This window comes from Oncorhynchus keta, chromosome 19, assembly GCF_023373465.1.
Source record: "Oncorhynchus keta strain PuntledgeMale-10-30-2019 chromosome 19, Oket_V2, whole genome shotgun sequence".
NCBI classification, from domain to species: domain Eukaryota; kingdom Metazoa; phylum Chordata; class Actinopteri; order Salmoniformes; family Salmonidae; genus Oncorhynchus; species Oncorhynchus keta.
In genome coordinates, this window is record NC_068439.1 from 22,611,108 (window position 1) to 22,628,608 (window position 17,501).

Sequence of the window (17,501 nt, forward strand, 5' to 3'; positions counted from 1 at the left end):
ATTATGTCAATTAGCCTATCAGAAGCTTCTAAAGCCATGACATAATTTTCCGGAATTTTCCAAGCTGTTTAAAGGCACAGTCAACTTAGTGTATGTAAACTTCTGACCCACTGGAATTGTGATACAGTGAATTATAAGTGAAATAATCTGTAAACAATTGTTGGAAAAATTACTTGTGTCATGCACAAAGTAGATGTCCTAACCGACTTGCCAAAACTATAGTTTGTTAACCTCAAGAAATTTGTGGAGTGGTTGAAAAACAAGTTTTAATGACTCCAACCTAAGTGTATGTAAACTTCTGACTTCAACTGTATGTGTTTGGGTAAAATTAACATTTTGTTTTAGTCTATAAACTACTGACATTTCTCCAAAATTCCAAATAAAAAGAGTCATTTAGAGCATTTATTTGCAGAAAATGACAACTGGTGAAAATCAAAAAAGATGCAGTGTTGTCAGACCTCAAATAATGCAAAGAAAATAAGCTCATATTTATTTTTAAACACAATACTAATATTTTAACTTAGGAAGAGTTCAGAAATCAATATTTGGTGGAATAATCCTGATTTTCACAGCTTTCATGTGTCTTGTCCTGCTCTCCACCAGTCTTTCACGTTGATGTTGGGTGACTTTATGCCAATTCTGGCGCAAGAATTCAAGCAGCTCGGCTTTGTTGGATGGCTTGTGACCATCCATCTTCCTCTTGATCACATTCCAGAGGATTTCAATTGGGGTTCAGGTCTGGAGATTGGGCTGGCCATGCCAGGGTCTTGATCTGGTGGTCCTCCATCCACACATTGATTGAGTTGGCTGTATGGCATTGAGCATTGTCCTGCTGGAAAAACCAATCCTCAGAGTTGGAGAATATTATTGCTGAAGCAACCGCAGATCATCAACGATTCTCCACCAAATTTCACAGTGGGTGCGAGACCTGGAGAGGCCTACAAGCCACAATGTCACGCACTGTCGGTGATGATCTGGGCGTGCTTCAGCAAGGCTGGAATCGGGCAGATTTGTCTTTGTGAAGGACGCATGAATCAGGCCACGTACAAGGTTGTCCTGGAAGAAAACTGCCCCGCAGGGGCAGCCAAGCAGAAATATCAGCCACAGAGAGAGTCACAAGATTGAACTTCACTCAACTTTCTAGAGCAGTGGTCACCAACCTGTCAATCGCCAAGTTATTCCTAGTCGTTCGCCAAACATTTATGTAAAACCCTTTTTTTGTCTTTGGCTGTTGGTGGTAGGTGCATCTGATTCAGCTGCCCTGCACATAGGTGAACTGTTGCCATTTTGAACCATTTCATTCTGCCTTCCCGGTGGGCCCAGTGTAACAATGTGCGCTGAGAGTCGGAAGCAAGTTCAGGGAGTGAGTGTTTTAATGAAATAGACAGAACATAATACAAAACAAGACATACTGACACCAGCACATAGACATGAAACAGAAACAATAACACCTGGGGAAGGAACTAAAGGGAGGGACATATATAGGGAAGGTAATCAGAGAAGTTATGGAGTCCAGGTGAGTCTGATGACGTGCAGGTGCGCGTAACGATGGTGACAGGGGTACGTCATAACTAGCAGCCTGGTGACCTAGAGGCCAGAGAGGGAGCACACAAGTGACACTCAGAGAGCAAATCAAGTACACTATAGCCTATCGCTGGCCAATCGGATGGCTCAGATGAACGGTGACTGCAGTAATGTAGCAGGCATAAAATAAAGCTACAGCAAAGTTGATACTGTGAGATTTCAAAACATTTAAAACCATGACTAGAGAGACTGTCAACAAACAAAGCAAAGAGCTGGTGTTTGTATGAGTGAGTTCATGTTTAAGTTCTTACTCACCTGTCAACACATTGTATTCAGCATTTTCATATGCAACAAAATGCCCGTTCTTCCTATTTCCACTCTTTTATTTTAATATAAAATCATTTTTCACTTTCTCTGTTCATAGGAATAACAACATGAATTTGTACATGAGGCAGAAATAATGCAGTGCGACTCGAGTTTCACCATCAGCTGTAAGACGGAGTCCCTTTTTGGTCAGTGTCAGTGGAGGAAAGGGAGAGCGGAGGGATGTTGAGAGGCGGACCATCAGTCTGCTGCTCTCTCCCTCCGCTGAGACTCACCATCAGATGCATGGCACCATCAACCCAGTAACTGAAATTTGCTCAGTGCCGAAAACAATTAGAGGGAACATTGCTGGCAAGCATTCATTCTCATATGGCGGCCACAATGTCTGACCAGAATGAGACATATATCAAATTCCCGAGACAGGAGACACTTGGGTTCCACAATGCTGAAAGGAAAGTGACCTTGACTGAGGAGGAACAATGGAGGGGAAACATCAAAGAACCAGACTACTCTTCTTCTCGTTTTTTCCTCTCTGTTGATCTCGCTCTTCCCTCGAAAGCACTGTTGTTTAGATTGCCCTCTGACTTTACAGCTGCCCCCCCATATCAGCCAAAGTGTGCTCTTACTTCCGCCAAGTCTGCCTCTCTCTCTCTCTCTCCTCTTTCAAATCTAGCCGTCGTCACGGCTGAAGTTCAAACGAGACAGTGTCTCGATCCGGCTGGTGAGAATCTCATCAAGGCGAGTGCACCGGGCAGATGCCGAAGCGGAGAGAAACAATGGAGACATCTGCAGCTGCTTCTCTTGTGTAGCCATGAGTGGATTTGCAATCTGTATTTTCAGCAAGGGGACAATTAACACAACAGTATGGGAGGCTGTACATACGTACTGTGAAAACTGTTGTCTGGTTTGGAAGTGAAACTGTCTTGCTTGAGGAAAAGAAGGACGGAGTTGTGAAAACAAGGGAGAAAACACAATCTCGGTTGTTCAAGACAAATGAGATCTCTAATGATGATAGGATGGAATATCAACCCTACATGCAGTAACTCCTGTTTATTGTCTTGTCATTTGAATGTGTCTAACAACAACAGGATGTCTACCTACTTGATTTTCCTGGTGGTTTGAGAGCTGTGGATAGTGATGGGGATTGTGCACATGGATGGTCAGTTGATTATCCATGCCTGGTTCCAATACATCAGACTGGACAGCAACCATCCACGGCGGCCATTACATTACACTGCAACATAACCCAGACTGTGTGAAGATGAATGGTTTCTCTCTCTCCTTCACTCTCTCTCTCTCCCTCTCTCCCTTTCGCTCTATTTCCGTTTGGTCACTACTTCGACTCTCTCTCTCTCTCTCTCTCTCTCTCTCCTTCCTTCTCTCCAATGGCCATGCCTTCATAGACAGCATTTGATTTCATCTTCTAACCAGGCACTACTACAAAGTCTTTGGGTGTCAGCTTGAAGTGCATGGTGGCAAAACAAGACGATTACCTCTGTGTTTGATCTTTGGAGTCTGCATGGAAGGGTGTCCAAACAGAGAGAAATCGCTATGTGTCTAAAAGCGAAAAGCTCGGAGCTGTCCAGCGCTAAGGCATGCTATCATGGAGATGAAAGGAACTCATCTCACACTAAGACCTCTGGGAAATGCCTGTGCATGAGATCCCTTACTCCTCGAACTCGGCAATAGGAATGCCTGCAACTAGATTGGTACTTCAACATTTCCAATCTAGCCCATTGATTGATCCAACATTCAACCATTGTTTTAACATGACTGCTTCCTTTTGAACACAGACATTGGGCTTATGACTCAAAGTCTGCATCCCAATTTGCACTTTATTCCCTACATAGTGCACTGCTTTTGCACTAACATAGGGAATAGGGTGCAATTTGAGACTCTACCTGAAGCAGTACTTCACCAGGGAGTGAACAGACTTGAAAGCTATACCTCCGTTCTGAGTGTAGTGCTGTTGAAAAGGTTGCTTACGTGATCAGCATACCGTCCACTATAATGCTCCTGTTCTGCGGAAGAAGCATCAGTACAAAGAGTGTACTAATCGTGATCACTGTGCTTTCTACTGGAGTAAAATGACATACTAATTAGGCAAAACAAATCTCTAATGTATCCCAAGTGTTGTCTCTAAATGAGAATAGTTCATTGAACATCTCAGAGGTGATCTACTGCTGTATGACTCAAAGCACTGTAGTCATGCCATAGCCTAAGCCAGTGTTTCCCATCTCCGGTGCTCGAACCTCTAGCTCTGGACAAAAACACCTGATTCAACTTGTCAAGGGCTTGATGATTAGTTGACAAATAAAATCAGGTGTGCTCGTCCGCGGTCACAACAAAAATATGTACCATTGGAGGTGCTGGAGGACCGGATTTGGGAAACACTGCCCTTAACTACAACACTGCCTGCATGATGATCATTCATGTTCAGCTTGCAGTAACAGGTGCTATTTAGACAGATCAAGGTTGCCAACACAGATCAGGATGTGACTCCTTTCATTGTTTTACTTTTATTTGCCTGTCGGTGTGTTGATTTGTGTGTTTCCGACCGTGTAAACCGACCACATCAATACGACTGTTACTTGGTCATACATTTCCTCAGTTCTCAAGCTGTCTGACAGCCACCTAGCTCCCCTCTTCTCTTTCTCAGTTCTCAAGCTGACTGACAACCACCTAGCTCCCCTCTCCTCTTCCTCAAACTGTCTATATGTGTGTGTTTATGATCACTCCATTCTGCTGGTGTGTCACTTCCTGTCCTCAGAACCCACCAGAGGGCTGTCTTCCCCCCTTCTCTCCATCTCGCTCTCTCGCCCCCCTTTCTCTCCAACACTCATCCACCTCCTCTCTTGTTCCCCAAAACCGTGGTTTATTTTGTCTCAGCAATACAGTCTGATGTTTGTTCTCAACCTCTCAACACTCGCAGAGCACTTTGTGGTCAGTTTCATCTTCTCTCCCCCTCTCCTTTCATCTCTCTGCCCAAGCCGTGATGGAGAGTTGATATTTCCACAACTTCTTTAGCGTCAAATGTATTCTTGAAGTTCTATGTTCCAGTTCTATGTATCATGCTGCTTTCAGCCGGATATTATATGCTTGCTTTGCTGCTTGACAGAAACACTGTATATTTTAGTGTTATTTTTGGGGTTAAACATCATGACATATCCCACCAAGTTATCCCACCTTAACTCTCCTATTTCTCTATATAGGATCAGAGAATAGCTAAATAAAATTCAAGGTTCAGTATCTTGACATGGAATTGCCATAGTAAACCATAATAATGACATGATTAACTGAAAGAAATATCCACTTGAAAAGTCTTGAGAGTAAATAGATGAAGTCAATAAGGAGTGTATCGATCTATTGACTAGCTTCTCCACACCTGATTGACTTAATGTACACAGCCACAGTAACACTAGAACAGTTTACACGGATAGATACAAGCCCTTCATTCCACTGTCATTGGGTTCGACATGCCAATTCACCCTGTCTGTATACAGACCATCAACCCGCCCAGCTGTCGAGTGTTGGCTCACTAATAAGAATGAGAGTGAGCGAGAGACAGAGACAAAGGTGATAGAGAAACTTTGTCAAATGAATGATAGATCAACTCCAGTTGTCATGGGCAGAGCCCACTGCTACACTATATTACTGATGGTAAAACGATGCAACCCAGCAGGGATTCCTGGGGCTTTTCATTCAGCCTCCTATGAATCAAACTATGACAGGGCTGTCACTCAAACGAGGTCATAATGACTCCATTGGAAAGGGAATTAGTGCAACAGTTGTGATATCTGTTCAGTGGTTTAAGGCTATTTCTGGGTCTCAGTCTGTGTTGAGGGCTTATATGATTCATTGTATGGATCGGGCTGTATTCGTCATGGGAGCCAATCCATGCAAACACTACTGTAACCAGAGGGAAATGCTAGATAGTGTGTACAAGCGTATACAGTAGAGCATATCATATACATCTAACACATCTGAATATGGAATGAAGAAAAGGGCGACACTTTACAAAAGCAATTAGCCTTTTTTAATCTTACATTGCATTGGAAATGTACATAATAGATTCATACATGTTACAAATAATTTGTTCATAAAAATATATTTCTTTAAAAAAAAACGTTTTTTTAAATCACATTTTTTCTTTTTTTTCTCTTTTTTTTAAATATATTTTCAATGCATTTAACATAGGAGTACCCAACTGTACTGTACTGCAAATCATATTTCGGCTTCCTAGAATTGTATGGGTTCTTTATTGCAGTCATTTTTATAGGAAAAGCTAAATTTCAAAATAGATTGAAAGGTTAAAAAAAACATGTCACCTGATGAGTGGAAAGGAGCTGCGCTGTGTCACAAGACTGTGTCAGAGTTTAGTGTTTGTTCAGAAACACATGAAGTCCTGTGAGGTGAAGGAGAAGGGGAATGAGACCATGAGATTATAATGAGAAAGACAGGAACAGGGGGATGAGGAGGAAGGAGCAGCAGACCTGGTTCACATGGTTTTTGGTAGGCACTGTAAAAACCACCCACTAGGATACATAGAGTAATACAATAACAACAACAATTCAAAACAAAACCGTGACAAAAAAGTGCAATATAATGAAAAGTCACAATGAAAATGTTGTGCGGACGAGTAAAAATGCCAAATAATATCGAAAGAAACACAAATTCTGGAAAGATCGATCTCATTGGTTTGCGGTTGGCATGGCGATTGATGTCACTGTCAGTATGGAGTATCATCAAGTCAGATAGACTGATCTGGTCTGTCATAGGTGAGAATGATGCCGGAGGTGTCACTGGTGGAGCCCATTGATCCCTTTCCGTATTAATGTGTGATGAGGTCGTGGTACTGCTTTATCATAAAGGCACTGTAATGAATCACAGCTTGGAGACCTGGGGGACTGCAGTCACGGACACCAATTAGGACTGACTCAGGTCCAATGGGTGGCATTGGGCATTGATACGACACAGGAGGCAATTCATCTCATCTAGTGTTGAAAAATGCATCTGTTCTGCAAATTACATCAGACATTTGTGATCAGAAACAAAATACAAATAAAGATGGGTCCATTGCACATTATTTCAACAAAGTTCTATCGCTCTGTTGCTACAGACAGATGAAGGGATGAATACAGTATGAAATACGATCGTTAAACCTACTGGGATGATGTTTGATTCTGCTCTGCTCTTCTGTCGATGTTGGATGGATTTTGTTCCATGATGTTGTCCCCCAGAACTTTCAAATGGCCGCAAGCAGTACCGATATTGTCTTCAGATAAAGTGTAACAATTCCACATTTAGTACAAATTAAATGGGACTCATTTAAAATAAGTTTTAATTTGCAGACTTTAAGATCAATACTGACATTCCTCATTTAAGTCAGAATGAAGATGACTGTAAAGGCTAATAACATTACCAAAGTATGATCCAAAATGGCAAATAAGAGTTAAATATTCCAGAAAACCTTTCTATTCACATCACACAGTTAACATCAATACTTCAAACACTTCTGATTGCCACAGTGGAAAACAACACAGAATATGGGACTGAAGCTGAAGGAGAGGGAGTCACGGTCAAAACCGTTGTTGTAAAAAACGGTTTAACATTTCAAAAATTAACCAAAAAATACCTTTGTGTGTTTGACGATGTGAACAGCATATTCTGAAATATCTTTTTTTCTTCTCTTTTCTATAAACTCTTCATATAATATCTCTCCCTTTGGCCCCTCCCACGTGGTAATATATAATACAAAAATATAGGTGGTGAATGCTCCTCCTATATATGCAAGAAGAAGATTTACAGATCCTTTTCACTTTATATAAAAGACCCAATCGACTGTGAAGAAGCACTCGCAGAGTGCAATATAATAAGGTAGCGTAAGAACTCTCCAGGCAACTCGCCGACCACCGTGAATATTTGAGTTTTCATGTTTCTCAGTTCTCAGTTCAGTCTTCTAAAACGTGATGTTGGTCTGGTCTCCCAGTGAGTGTCCTTCTCGACACACATGACCCAGTCAAGGTTCCTGAAGAGTGTGCTTTATGTACCAGAGGAACGGTTCCTTGTTCCTCTGTTCGTCTCCCCAAAAATGTCTGACACGCCTCTATTGGAGTGTCTCCATCGCTATCTCCAGTCTCGATCTAAACAAAATCAGCTTGTTTCGCAAAAGCATTTTTCTTGTTCTTTTTTTTAACCTTGATATAAAATAAGAAAAACATGATGCAGTTTTTGCGGTAGCGGTCGTCAAGCGGACTTCATTATACCATTGTGCAGACTGTGTTCAGGTTGGGGTCAAACCGGACAGCTTTGCCTTCCACCGACTTGGCGCTGGTGTTGTACATGGGGTTCTCGAAGGCCGCCTGGCCGTTGTTGTTCTCGTGGACGGAGCAGCCTGTGTACTGGGTTTTAGGAGTAGTCCTAGAGAAGGACAAATACATGGTTCAGACTCAATGTAGAACAAGAGTCAGTATAATTCAACATGTAGCCTATCTAATATGTACTGGGTTTTAAGAGAAGTCCTGTGGAGGAACACAGCAATGGTTTATGGTTTGATATGTGAATAACAGCAACCCGTATGTCAAACAAATTCTATGGATCACGTGTCAAACTCATTCCACGGAGGGCTGAGTGTCTGCGGGTCTTTGCTCCACCCTTGTACTTGATTCATGAATTAAGGTCACTAATTAGTGTGGAACTCTCCTCACCTGGTTGTCTAGGTCTTAATTGAAAGGAAAAAACTAAAACTCGCAAACACTAGGTCCTCCATGGAGTTTGACACCTCTGCTATAGATCCTGACACAGTAGCTCAGTATAGATTGAGGATCTTCGTTTGAGCCAGTTTATTACAGTAGGAAGGTAATCCTGCGGCAACAAGAAATTATTTTGTGGATTATAATTCATGGACATTTTTGTAGGGGTTGAGACATTTTTCGTAAAGAAAAATCAAGTCAAGTGGAAATTAAAATCTTCAGAAGCCTTTTTAAACCTCAAATACACTACAAGTTTAAAATGTCCTGCATTGCAGGAAAGTTATACTGCAACAGGGTCATCAACTTAAGACCCTACATCTGTATGTGGCCTTTACTGTGAATTTAGCCCACAGTATAAAAATAGCTGGTGGTGGGTAGCTACACTTACCTCTGTTTGTAAAGATAAAACCCGAAGCCTGCAAATATCAGGGCGAAAAAAGGCACAAGGATTGCTATGGCCACAGAGCTACTGTTTGTACCATGAGGTGGGTTGGATGAGTTATTACTCTCTGACATGTTCAAACCTGTGTGGGAGAGGAGACATAAGGAACAACATTAATATTCTCATACTCACCTTTTGGCCTAAATCAAATATCCATTACAAACATGTTTATTTCTATATACTGAAATGCCACAATATTGTTGACATTGAGAAAGCTGATATAAAAAAACAATGTGATAATGTTTACCTAGCCTCTGAAGTCCAAACTGGCCGTAGTCTCTACCCTGTATGAAGCCTTGAAAGACGTAGGTGGCACCGTCAGGTTCTGCAGAAACCTAGGGAGACAGATATGGTCAGTCAGTAAGTTAGTCATTCAGTCAGTGAGTGTGTCGGGCAGTCAGTGAGTCACTTATTTCTTTGAATGGCACTTTCACTATGGGGTTACGTTTTAAAGGAAAAATCTACATGTTCAGGACAGCATTTGAGGCCATTTTGTAATAAACATGAAGTAAAAATGTCCAACAAATGTCAATTTCATTTTTTTTTACACCACATCAGATGGTTATTAAGATATGTAAGTCTGCTAAATGATTAACATGTAAATGTTTCAACTCCACAAATCCTTCGTGTTAGTAAATAACGGTAAACTTACAAAACCGTCCATGGACCACGTCTCCTCCTTGACCTTGCCCAGCGTGGTGTGAGTGGACGTTTTCACATGGTACATCAGCAGCATCAACCGTGCTTCTTGGCTCTTATAGACACCTGCAGCATAACAGAACACAGGGGGACAAGAGGCTCAATGTGAGGCCATGGTACAACACTGATATAACTGGTGGTACTCAGGGGAGACGATCTTACAGACAATGACCCCATGATGATGGTCTCTCTCGCTTATCTCACTGTCTGTTTATCTGTCTGTCTGGCTGGAAAATGAAAGCAGGTGATATGAAAACTCATCGAGCAATATTCTTCAACCATGGAGCAATTTCCAGCAGTAGAACACTCATCAACTGTACTTCCTATTTTTAACTGCCTCCTGCAATTGAAGGCATAGAAAGGGAGCACCATATTAAGGCCTATCAGAGGTCCAGGCCCTTCGCTACCTCTGCAGCTCTGAACTGACTGATGTACACAGTGGTAGTAATGAGACACATTCAATTAACACACCTAAACCATTTCCTGGCCTCTCTAAATGTAAAATAAGCTGTTATTAAAAACACAAAATGGCTACCTCCATCGCCTCAGTGTTGTGATTACATTGTGATCCCTATATCTCCCAGACACGGTCATTTCTTCTCAATGACTATGTGAATGAATAGTTCTTCATTCACCTGTCTAAGTCATAATTGGCGACGGCTGGGCAATTCCCAGTCCAATTTAAATGGAGAAGATTAATTAGATGATGTAAATGACATGTCAGCTGGGGCTAAAGGCATTCGTGGAGAAACGAGGGGGATAAGAGCGAGGGGGAAGGAGCAAGGGGGAAGGGGAAAAGGGGACTCGACACTCCGGATAATTATGGTAAATCCGTCAAAGATTTGTCAGATCTGATTAAAATTTCATTTAAGCGAAATGGGGGAGGGGTGGGGGAGTAGGTTTTACACGTCTGTTAGGCTAAATAAATGAAGTACATTAAGGGACAGAATCGTTTGCATTTTTAGGGACGTCTATGTGAAAACGAATATATAAAATAAATGAGTCATCAGGATCATCAGCCAGGTTGTTCAAGATTGACATCGGAATTGGAAGTCTATCCATTTCCTGAGAACATCGGGAAATGCCTTCAAAACCAGCCACTAGGGGTAACAGTGAGCCCTATTACCACTAAGTAGCCTTGGGTTTTGCTATTACAAGCCCTAAACCAACAGTGCAGTTCAAGAAGAGTTATGAACATATTTATCAAGTAGACTAAAATAAAAAGTCATAATAAAAAGTAACACAATAAGAATAACGATGCTATACACAGGGGGCACCGGAACCGAGTCAGTGTGCGGGGGCACAGGTTAGTTGAGGTAATTTGTACACGTATGTGGGGATGAAGTGACCATGCATAGATAATAAACAGTGAGTAGCAGCAGTGTACAAAAGGGAGAGGGTTGTCAATGTAAATTGTCCGGTGGCGATTATATTAATTGTTCAGCAGTCTTATGGCTTGGGGGTAGAAGCTGTTGAGGAGCCTTTTGGTCCTCGACTTGGCACTCCGGTACCGCTTATCGTGCGGTAGCAGAGAAAAACAGTCTATAACTTGGGTTACTGAAGTCTTTGACAATTTTATGGGCTTTCCTCTGACACCGCCTATTATATAGGTCCTGTATGGCAGGAAGCTTGGCAGGAAGTGATGTACTGGGCTGTTCACACTACCCTCTGTAGCGCCTTACAGTCAGATGCCGAGCAGTTGCCAAACCAGGCGGTGATGCAACTGGTCAAGATGCTCTCGATGGTGCAGCTGTAGAACCTTTTGAGGATCTGGGGACCAAATCTTTTCAGTCTCCTGAGGGGGAAAAGGTTTTGTCGTGCCCTCTTCCCGACTGTCTTGGTATGTTTGGTCCATGATAGTTCGTTGGTGAAGTGGACGCCAAGGAACTTGAAACTCTCGACCCGCTCCACTACAGCCCCGTCGATGTTAATGGGGGCCTGTTTGGCCCTTCTTTTCAATCAGCTCCTTTGTCTTGCTCACATTGAGGGAGAGGTTGTTGTCCTGGCACCACACTGCTGACGTCCTCCCTATAGGCTGTCTCATCGTTGTCGGTGATCAGGCCTACCACTGTTGTGTCGTCAGCAAACTTAATGATGGTGTTGGAGTCGTGTTTGGCCATGCAGTCTTGGGTGAACAGAGAATACAGGAGGGGACTAAGCCCCAGTGTTAAGGATCAGCGTGGCAGATGTGTTGTTGTCTACTCTTACCACCTGAGTGCGGCCCGTCTGGAAGTCCAGGATCCAGTTGGAGAGGGAGGTGTTTAGTTCCAGAGTCCTTAGCTTAGTGATGAGCTTCGTGGGCACTATGGTGTTGAACGCTGAGCTGTAGTCAATGAACAGCATTCTCACATAGGTGTTCCTTTTGTCCAGGTGAGAAAGGGCGGTGTGGAGTGCGATTTCGATCGCGTCATCTATGGATCTGTTGGGGCGGTATGCGAATTGGAGTAGGTCAAGGGTGTCTGGGAGGATGCTGTTGATGTGAGCCATGACCAGCCTTTCAAAGCACTTCATGGCTACCGATGTGAGTGCCACGGGCGGTAATCATTTAGGCAGGTTACCTTCGCTTCCTTGGGAACAGGGACTATGATGGTCTGCTTGAAACATGTAGGTATTGCGGACTTGGTCAGGGAGAGGTTGAAAATGTCAGTGAAGACACTTGACAGTTGGTTCACGCATGCATTGAGTACATGTCCTGCTAATCCATCTGGCCCAGCGGCTTTGTGAATGTTGACCTGTTTCAAGGTTTTGTTCACATTGGCTACCAAGAGCGTTATCACACAGTCATTCAGAACAGCTGGTGCTCTTCATGCCTCAGTGTTGCTTGCATCGAAGTGAGCATAAAAGGCATTTAGCTTCTGGTAGGCTCGCGTCATTGGGCAGCTCGCGTCTGGGTTTCACTTTGTACTCCGTAATAGTTTATCAAGCCCTGCCACATCCGACGAGCGTCAGAGTCGGTGTAGTTGGATTCAATCTTAATCCTGTATTGACGCTTTGCTTGATTGTTCGTCTGAGGGCATAGCGGGATTTCTTTTAAGTGTCCGGATTAGTCTCATGCTCCTTTAAAGCGGCAGCTATAGCCTTTAGCTCGATGTGGATGTTGCCTGTAATCCATGGCTTCTGGTTGGGATATGTACGTACAGTCACTGTGGGGACAACGTCGTCGATGCACTTATTTATGAAGCCGATGACTGAGGTGGTGTAGTCCTCAATGCCATTGGATGAATCCCGGAACATATTCCAGTCTGTGCTAGCAAAACAGTCCTGTAGTGTAGCATCCACGTCATCTGACCACCTCCCTATTGAGCGAGTCACTGGTACTTCCTGTTTTAGTTTTTGTTTGGAAGCAGGAATCAGGAGGATAGAATTATGGTCAGATTTGCCAAATGGGGGGCGGGGGAGAGCTTTGTATGCATCTCTGTGTGTGGAGTAAAGGTGGCCTAGGATGTTTTTATCTCTGGTTGCAGATGTGACATGTTGGTAAAATTTGGTAAAACTGATTTAAGTTTGCCTGCATTAAAGTCCCCGGCTACTAGGAGCGCTGCTTCTGGGTGAGCATTTTCTTCTTTGCTTATGGCCTTATAGAGTTGGCTGATAGCGGTCTTAGCGCCAGCTTTGTTCTGTGGTGGTAAATTGACGGCTACGAATAATATAGATGAGAACTCTCTTGGTAGATAGTGTGGCTACAGCTTATCATAAGGTACTCTACCTCAGGTGAGCAATACCTTGAGACTTCTTTAATATTAGACATCGCGCACCAGCTGTTATTGACAAATAGACACACACCCTCACCACTCTTCTTACCAGAGGTGGCATCTCTGTTCTGCCGGTGCATGGAAAATCCTGCTAGCTCTATATTGTCTGTATCGTCGTTCAGCCACGTCTCGGTACCATAAGATGGAACAGATTTTGATATCCTGTTGGTAGGATAATCTTAATCGTAGGTCATCAATTTTATTTTCCAATGATTGCACATTAGCAAGAAGAACGGAAGGCAGTGGGAGTTTACTCACTCGCCTACGGATTCTCAGAAGGCTGCCCGATCTGCGGCCCCTTTTCCTGCATCTTTTCTTTACGCAAAAGGCTTGGATCTGGGCCTGTACCAGTGAAAGCAGGATATTCTTCTCGTCAGACTCGTTAAAGGAAAAAGTTTATTCTGGTCCGTGTTGAGTAATCGCTGTTCTGATGTCCAGAAGTTATTTTCGGTCATAAGAGCAACATTATGTACACAATACATTAAATTAATCCCATGACCCCGGATGATTGATCCCAGTTGTGGAGACTGGTTTTGTTTTAACCCTATCCCAAACCTTAACCCTTACCGTAACCATTTGGAATGACTGCCTAAACTTCATGTTTTAACCTTATTCAAAACCTTAACCCTTAACTTCTAAATTTGACATTTGGATAAATTGAACCATACAGAGCAGCAGGAGCAACAGTAACACTTCAAAATGTGATGTTTGGCGAATGTGAATGAATGTCAAATGTCTAATTCAAAACGCATCACCTCAAAACACCTTCTCAGATCAGACAGACCATGAATGCCCATTTGAATGTTCTCAAATGTCCTCCACACAGGCATACAACCTACTTAATTGAATTTCCCACTAAGTAGATACAGTCTTAAATGGATACCATCTGACATTAAGACCCTACCACTCAAACGATGTCAGCTATGTTTAGTAACACTCAAGTCTAGTCATATGCATACTTGGGGAGAGAAACACCGCATCTGAAACGCCAGCTCCATTCTACTCCAGTGGTACATGATGACATTTTTTACAACACTCTAGATGTTGCTGGGGTAATACATAACTGTGTGTGTGTGCATGTGTGTTCAAGGAGTGGCTAGACACCTTCCCTAGCATCAACCTCTCTGTGTAATATGTAGTGAAATGGGGACGGCGTACCTGAAAGCAGCAGTTCCATGTTGCTATTGGTCAAGGTGACGTTAACCCTTCCCGTGGTGGAATTAAAGCTCGTGATACTCAGAGTCATTGGTTGTTTTCTTCCCTTGTAGTTGTATGAACCCTTCCAGATATAGTTAGGAGCAAAGACGTCATCAGGAACTGAAACAGAAAATATTGATTATTAGAGGACCTTGGTTGTGCCTGAGGTTGGTTGAGCGGTTAAACCCACTGACTTCTGCAAACATGGGATCGAATCCCGGCCGCAACGGTCTTCACACTGTCTTCCCTTTATCCATCTCACTGTTCATTTGTATCCATCGTTTCAATAAAACTTTAAAAAGTTTTGGGAAAGAGAGAATAAGAGGACCTTGGTTGAGTAAAAAAAATATCTTGAAATATACTACGACTTTACATTCCACCAGAAAATAAACTACACTTTGGAGGTAAATTAAAATAAGTGAAAAATCCCTTTAAATCCATACTGACAAGATATTGAGTGTCTGGCCGAATGGCCGCATCACACATCTCAAACCCCTAAACTAATGCAAAGTTGAGGCCAACACTTATTAATACAGATCGATATACAGTGTGTGTCCTTGCACAGGGGTTGTTAAGTCACCGCTACACATGTATCCTCTGTATAACCTTCTATAAGTCTGTTTGATTCATGATTGATCAAATCGAGAGTACTACTAGTGTTCACAGACACAGGCAGGGCCCCTGAGCTTTCACCCTCAGAGTATATCAAACTTGTAAATGACCTCCAAGCTTTTCAAAAACTTACTCCCTCTCCAAGTTTATCAATGTTAAACTTGTTATGAAGGCAGTGGAAGCTTCGGCATGGTTGAGCTGCTATCGCACGGCATCACGACAGATGACTCCATAGAAGAGAGATAGAGAGAGAGAGAGACATAGAGAGACAGAGAGGGAGAGACTGCCAGGCCGTGCTGCCCGGACATTTTATCGTCAAACTCACTCTCTCCATTCTTCATTAACTTCTCATCCCTCAAGAGGGGCACTCAAGAATGCATTAAGGATACCAGTCCTTCTGAGGTGCTATTAGCGAAGCCGTCGAGCCAGATGAAGTTGTTCATATTCACTCTGTTGTGATTACGGATCTGACCCGCTGCTAACTGCCACATGTAATACTTTAGACAAGTACAGTCAGAGTTGTCTTTTGTTATGGAATCAGAACACTGCTCTGATGACGCTACTGTAATGGGCTGTGTGTGTGTGTGTGTGTGTGTGTGTGTGTGTGTGTGTGTGTGTGTGTGTGTGTGTGTGTGTGTGTGTGTGTGTGTGTGTGTGTGTGTGTGTGTGTGTGTGTGTGGTGGGGGGGGGCTACTGTAATGAATGTGCGTGTGTGTGTGTCGTGATAGCATTTCAGTCAGGCACTCACCATTCAGCTTGGGACTGGGTGTCCCTGCCACTGGCTTGATGGGCTTCTCTGAAAGTTTGGACCCAGCTGAGGTGATGGGAGACAAAAACAGCATTAGTAGTATTACTACATATTTCACCTCAACTTCCCCACGTGGGACTTCGAATCATGAATTAATGTGCTTCAGCACCACACATCAAGACATAATGCAACTAACTCATTGATGGAAAATCCTCAATTCTATTGCGTGGTAATAGCATAGCCATATATTTAGAATTTGTAAATGTATGGCTCTGGATAATATTCCTGTTCTGTGATGTAAAAGTCAAGCATGGAATCTTCTGCTAGTTATAGTAAATCAAATCAAATCATAGTTTATTTGTCATATGCATGTGATACAGCGATGTGCACACAGTATAATGACATGCTTACTTGCAAGCTCTTCTCTTATGATAATTGCTAATAAAAGGTATAGAAAGGTGTACGAAGTAAGAAACACAGAAATAAGCACGCATGTGGTAATGCAGTAGAATGCGTTACGCCCTCTACAGTTGACAGTGATGGTAAGTCACAGTGGTGGGGACAGGACTACTGCACAGGGCCAAATGACCAGTCCATCAAGGACAAGAAACCGATCCTGCATCTCCAATGGTACCCTAGTCCTTATTTAGTGCACTACTTTTGGTCAAATTCAGTGTGCTAGATAGGGACTAGGGTGCCGTTGGAGACGCAGACAGAAGCCTGATCCTGTTTGTTCAGTGGCATGATAGAAGCTAGAATAACACAAGATGCCGCATGCTGCAGTGGTAGCAGAACAGCCTTACACAGTGGGAACTTCTCCCACAGCATTCCATGTCTCTCCCATCTGTTTGTGTTTGTAATTACTCTGGGGCCTGAGGTGCACAGCTGCACAACGCAGCAGTGGCGAGGACTGTGTCTGCACGTGTGTGAAGTGTGCTCCGTACTATTGCAGCTGCAGTCATGACCTGCGGCACAAGAGAGCCTCTGTCCCATATCAGCATATGCCATGCTACACACACAAGCACGCAAACAAATGGCTAAGGTTAGCATTGGGAGAAAGTTAGGGGGAACTTCACCCTGGAGTTCACCCTGGAGCCACACAGACACACACAAACAAACACACTGGCCATGTCGGCCTGTACCTCGACAAATGGGCATCTTCCCGGTCCAGGTACCGTCGGACTTGCAGATGCGGTGTTCCGAGCCCCCGGACAGGAAGAAGCCGGTCTGGCAGGAGTAGAGGAGGGTGTAGCCAAACCCTGGCAGATCCATCCCCATCACCTCCACATGGGCCGGGCTCTCTGGCTGCTTACACGAGTGGGCTGGGAGGGGGGAAAGACAGGGGGGAGAGAGGGAGAAGGAGAATAGGGGAGAAGAGAGAGATTGGGAAAGGTGGGAAAAGAGAGAGAGAGAGAGAGAGAGAGAGAGAGAGAGAGAGAGAGAGAGAGAGA

General features: G+C 43.4%; 1 protein-coding gene across 3 annotated transcripts in view; it reads right to left on the reverse strand.

Moving 5' to 3' along the window:
• Positions 1-5,861: 5,861 nt before the first annotated feature.
• Positions 5,862-17,501, reverse strand: part of LOC118397653 (CUB and sushi domain-containing protein 3-like) — a 660,396-nt gene continuing 648,756 nt past the window's right edge. For all 3 annotated transcript variants that reach the window (XM_052470057.1, XM_052470056.1, XM_052470055.1), the window contains 7 exons: positions 17,193-17,372; positions 16,051-16,116; positions 14,652-14,810; positions 9,695-9,807; positions 9,290-9,377; positions 8,989-9,124; positions 5,862-8,268 (listed from right to left, as the gene is read on the reverse strand). In XM_052470057.1, the coding sequence (XP_052326017.1) occupies positions 8,109-8,268; positions 8,989-9,124; positions 9,290-9,377; positions 9,695-9,807; positions 14,652-14,810; positions 16,051-16,116; positions 17,193-17,372 (902 nt within the window). In that variant the 3' untranslated portion in view covers positions 5,862-8,108. The remainder of the gene's footprint in view (positions 8,269-8,988; positions 9,125-9,289; positions 9,378-9,694; positions 9,808-14,651; positions 14,811-16,050; positions 16,117-17,192; positions 17,373-17,501) is intronic.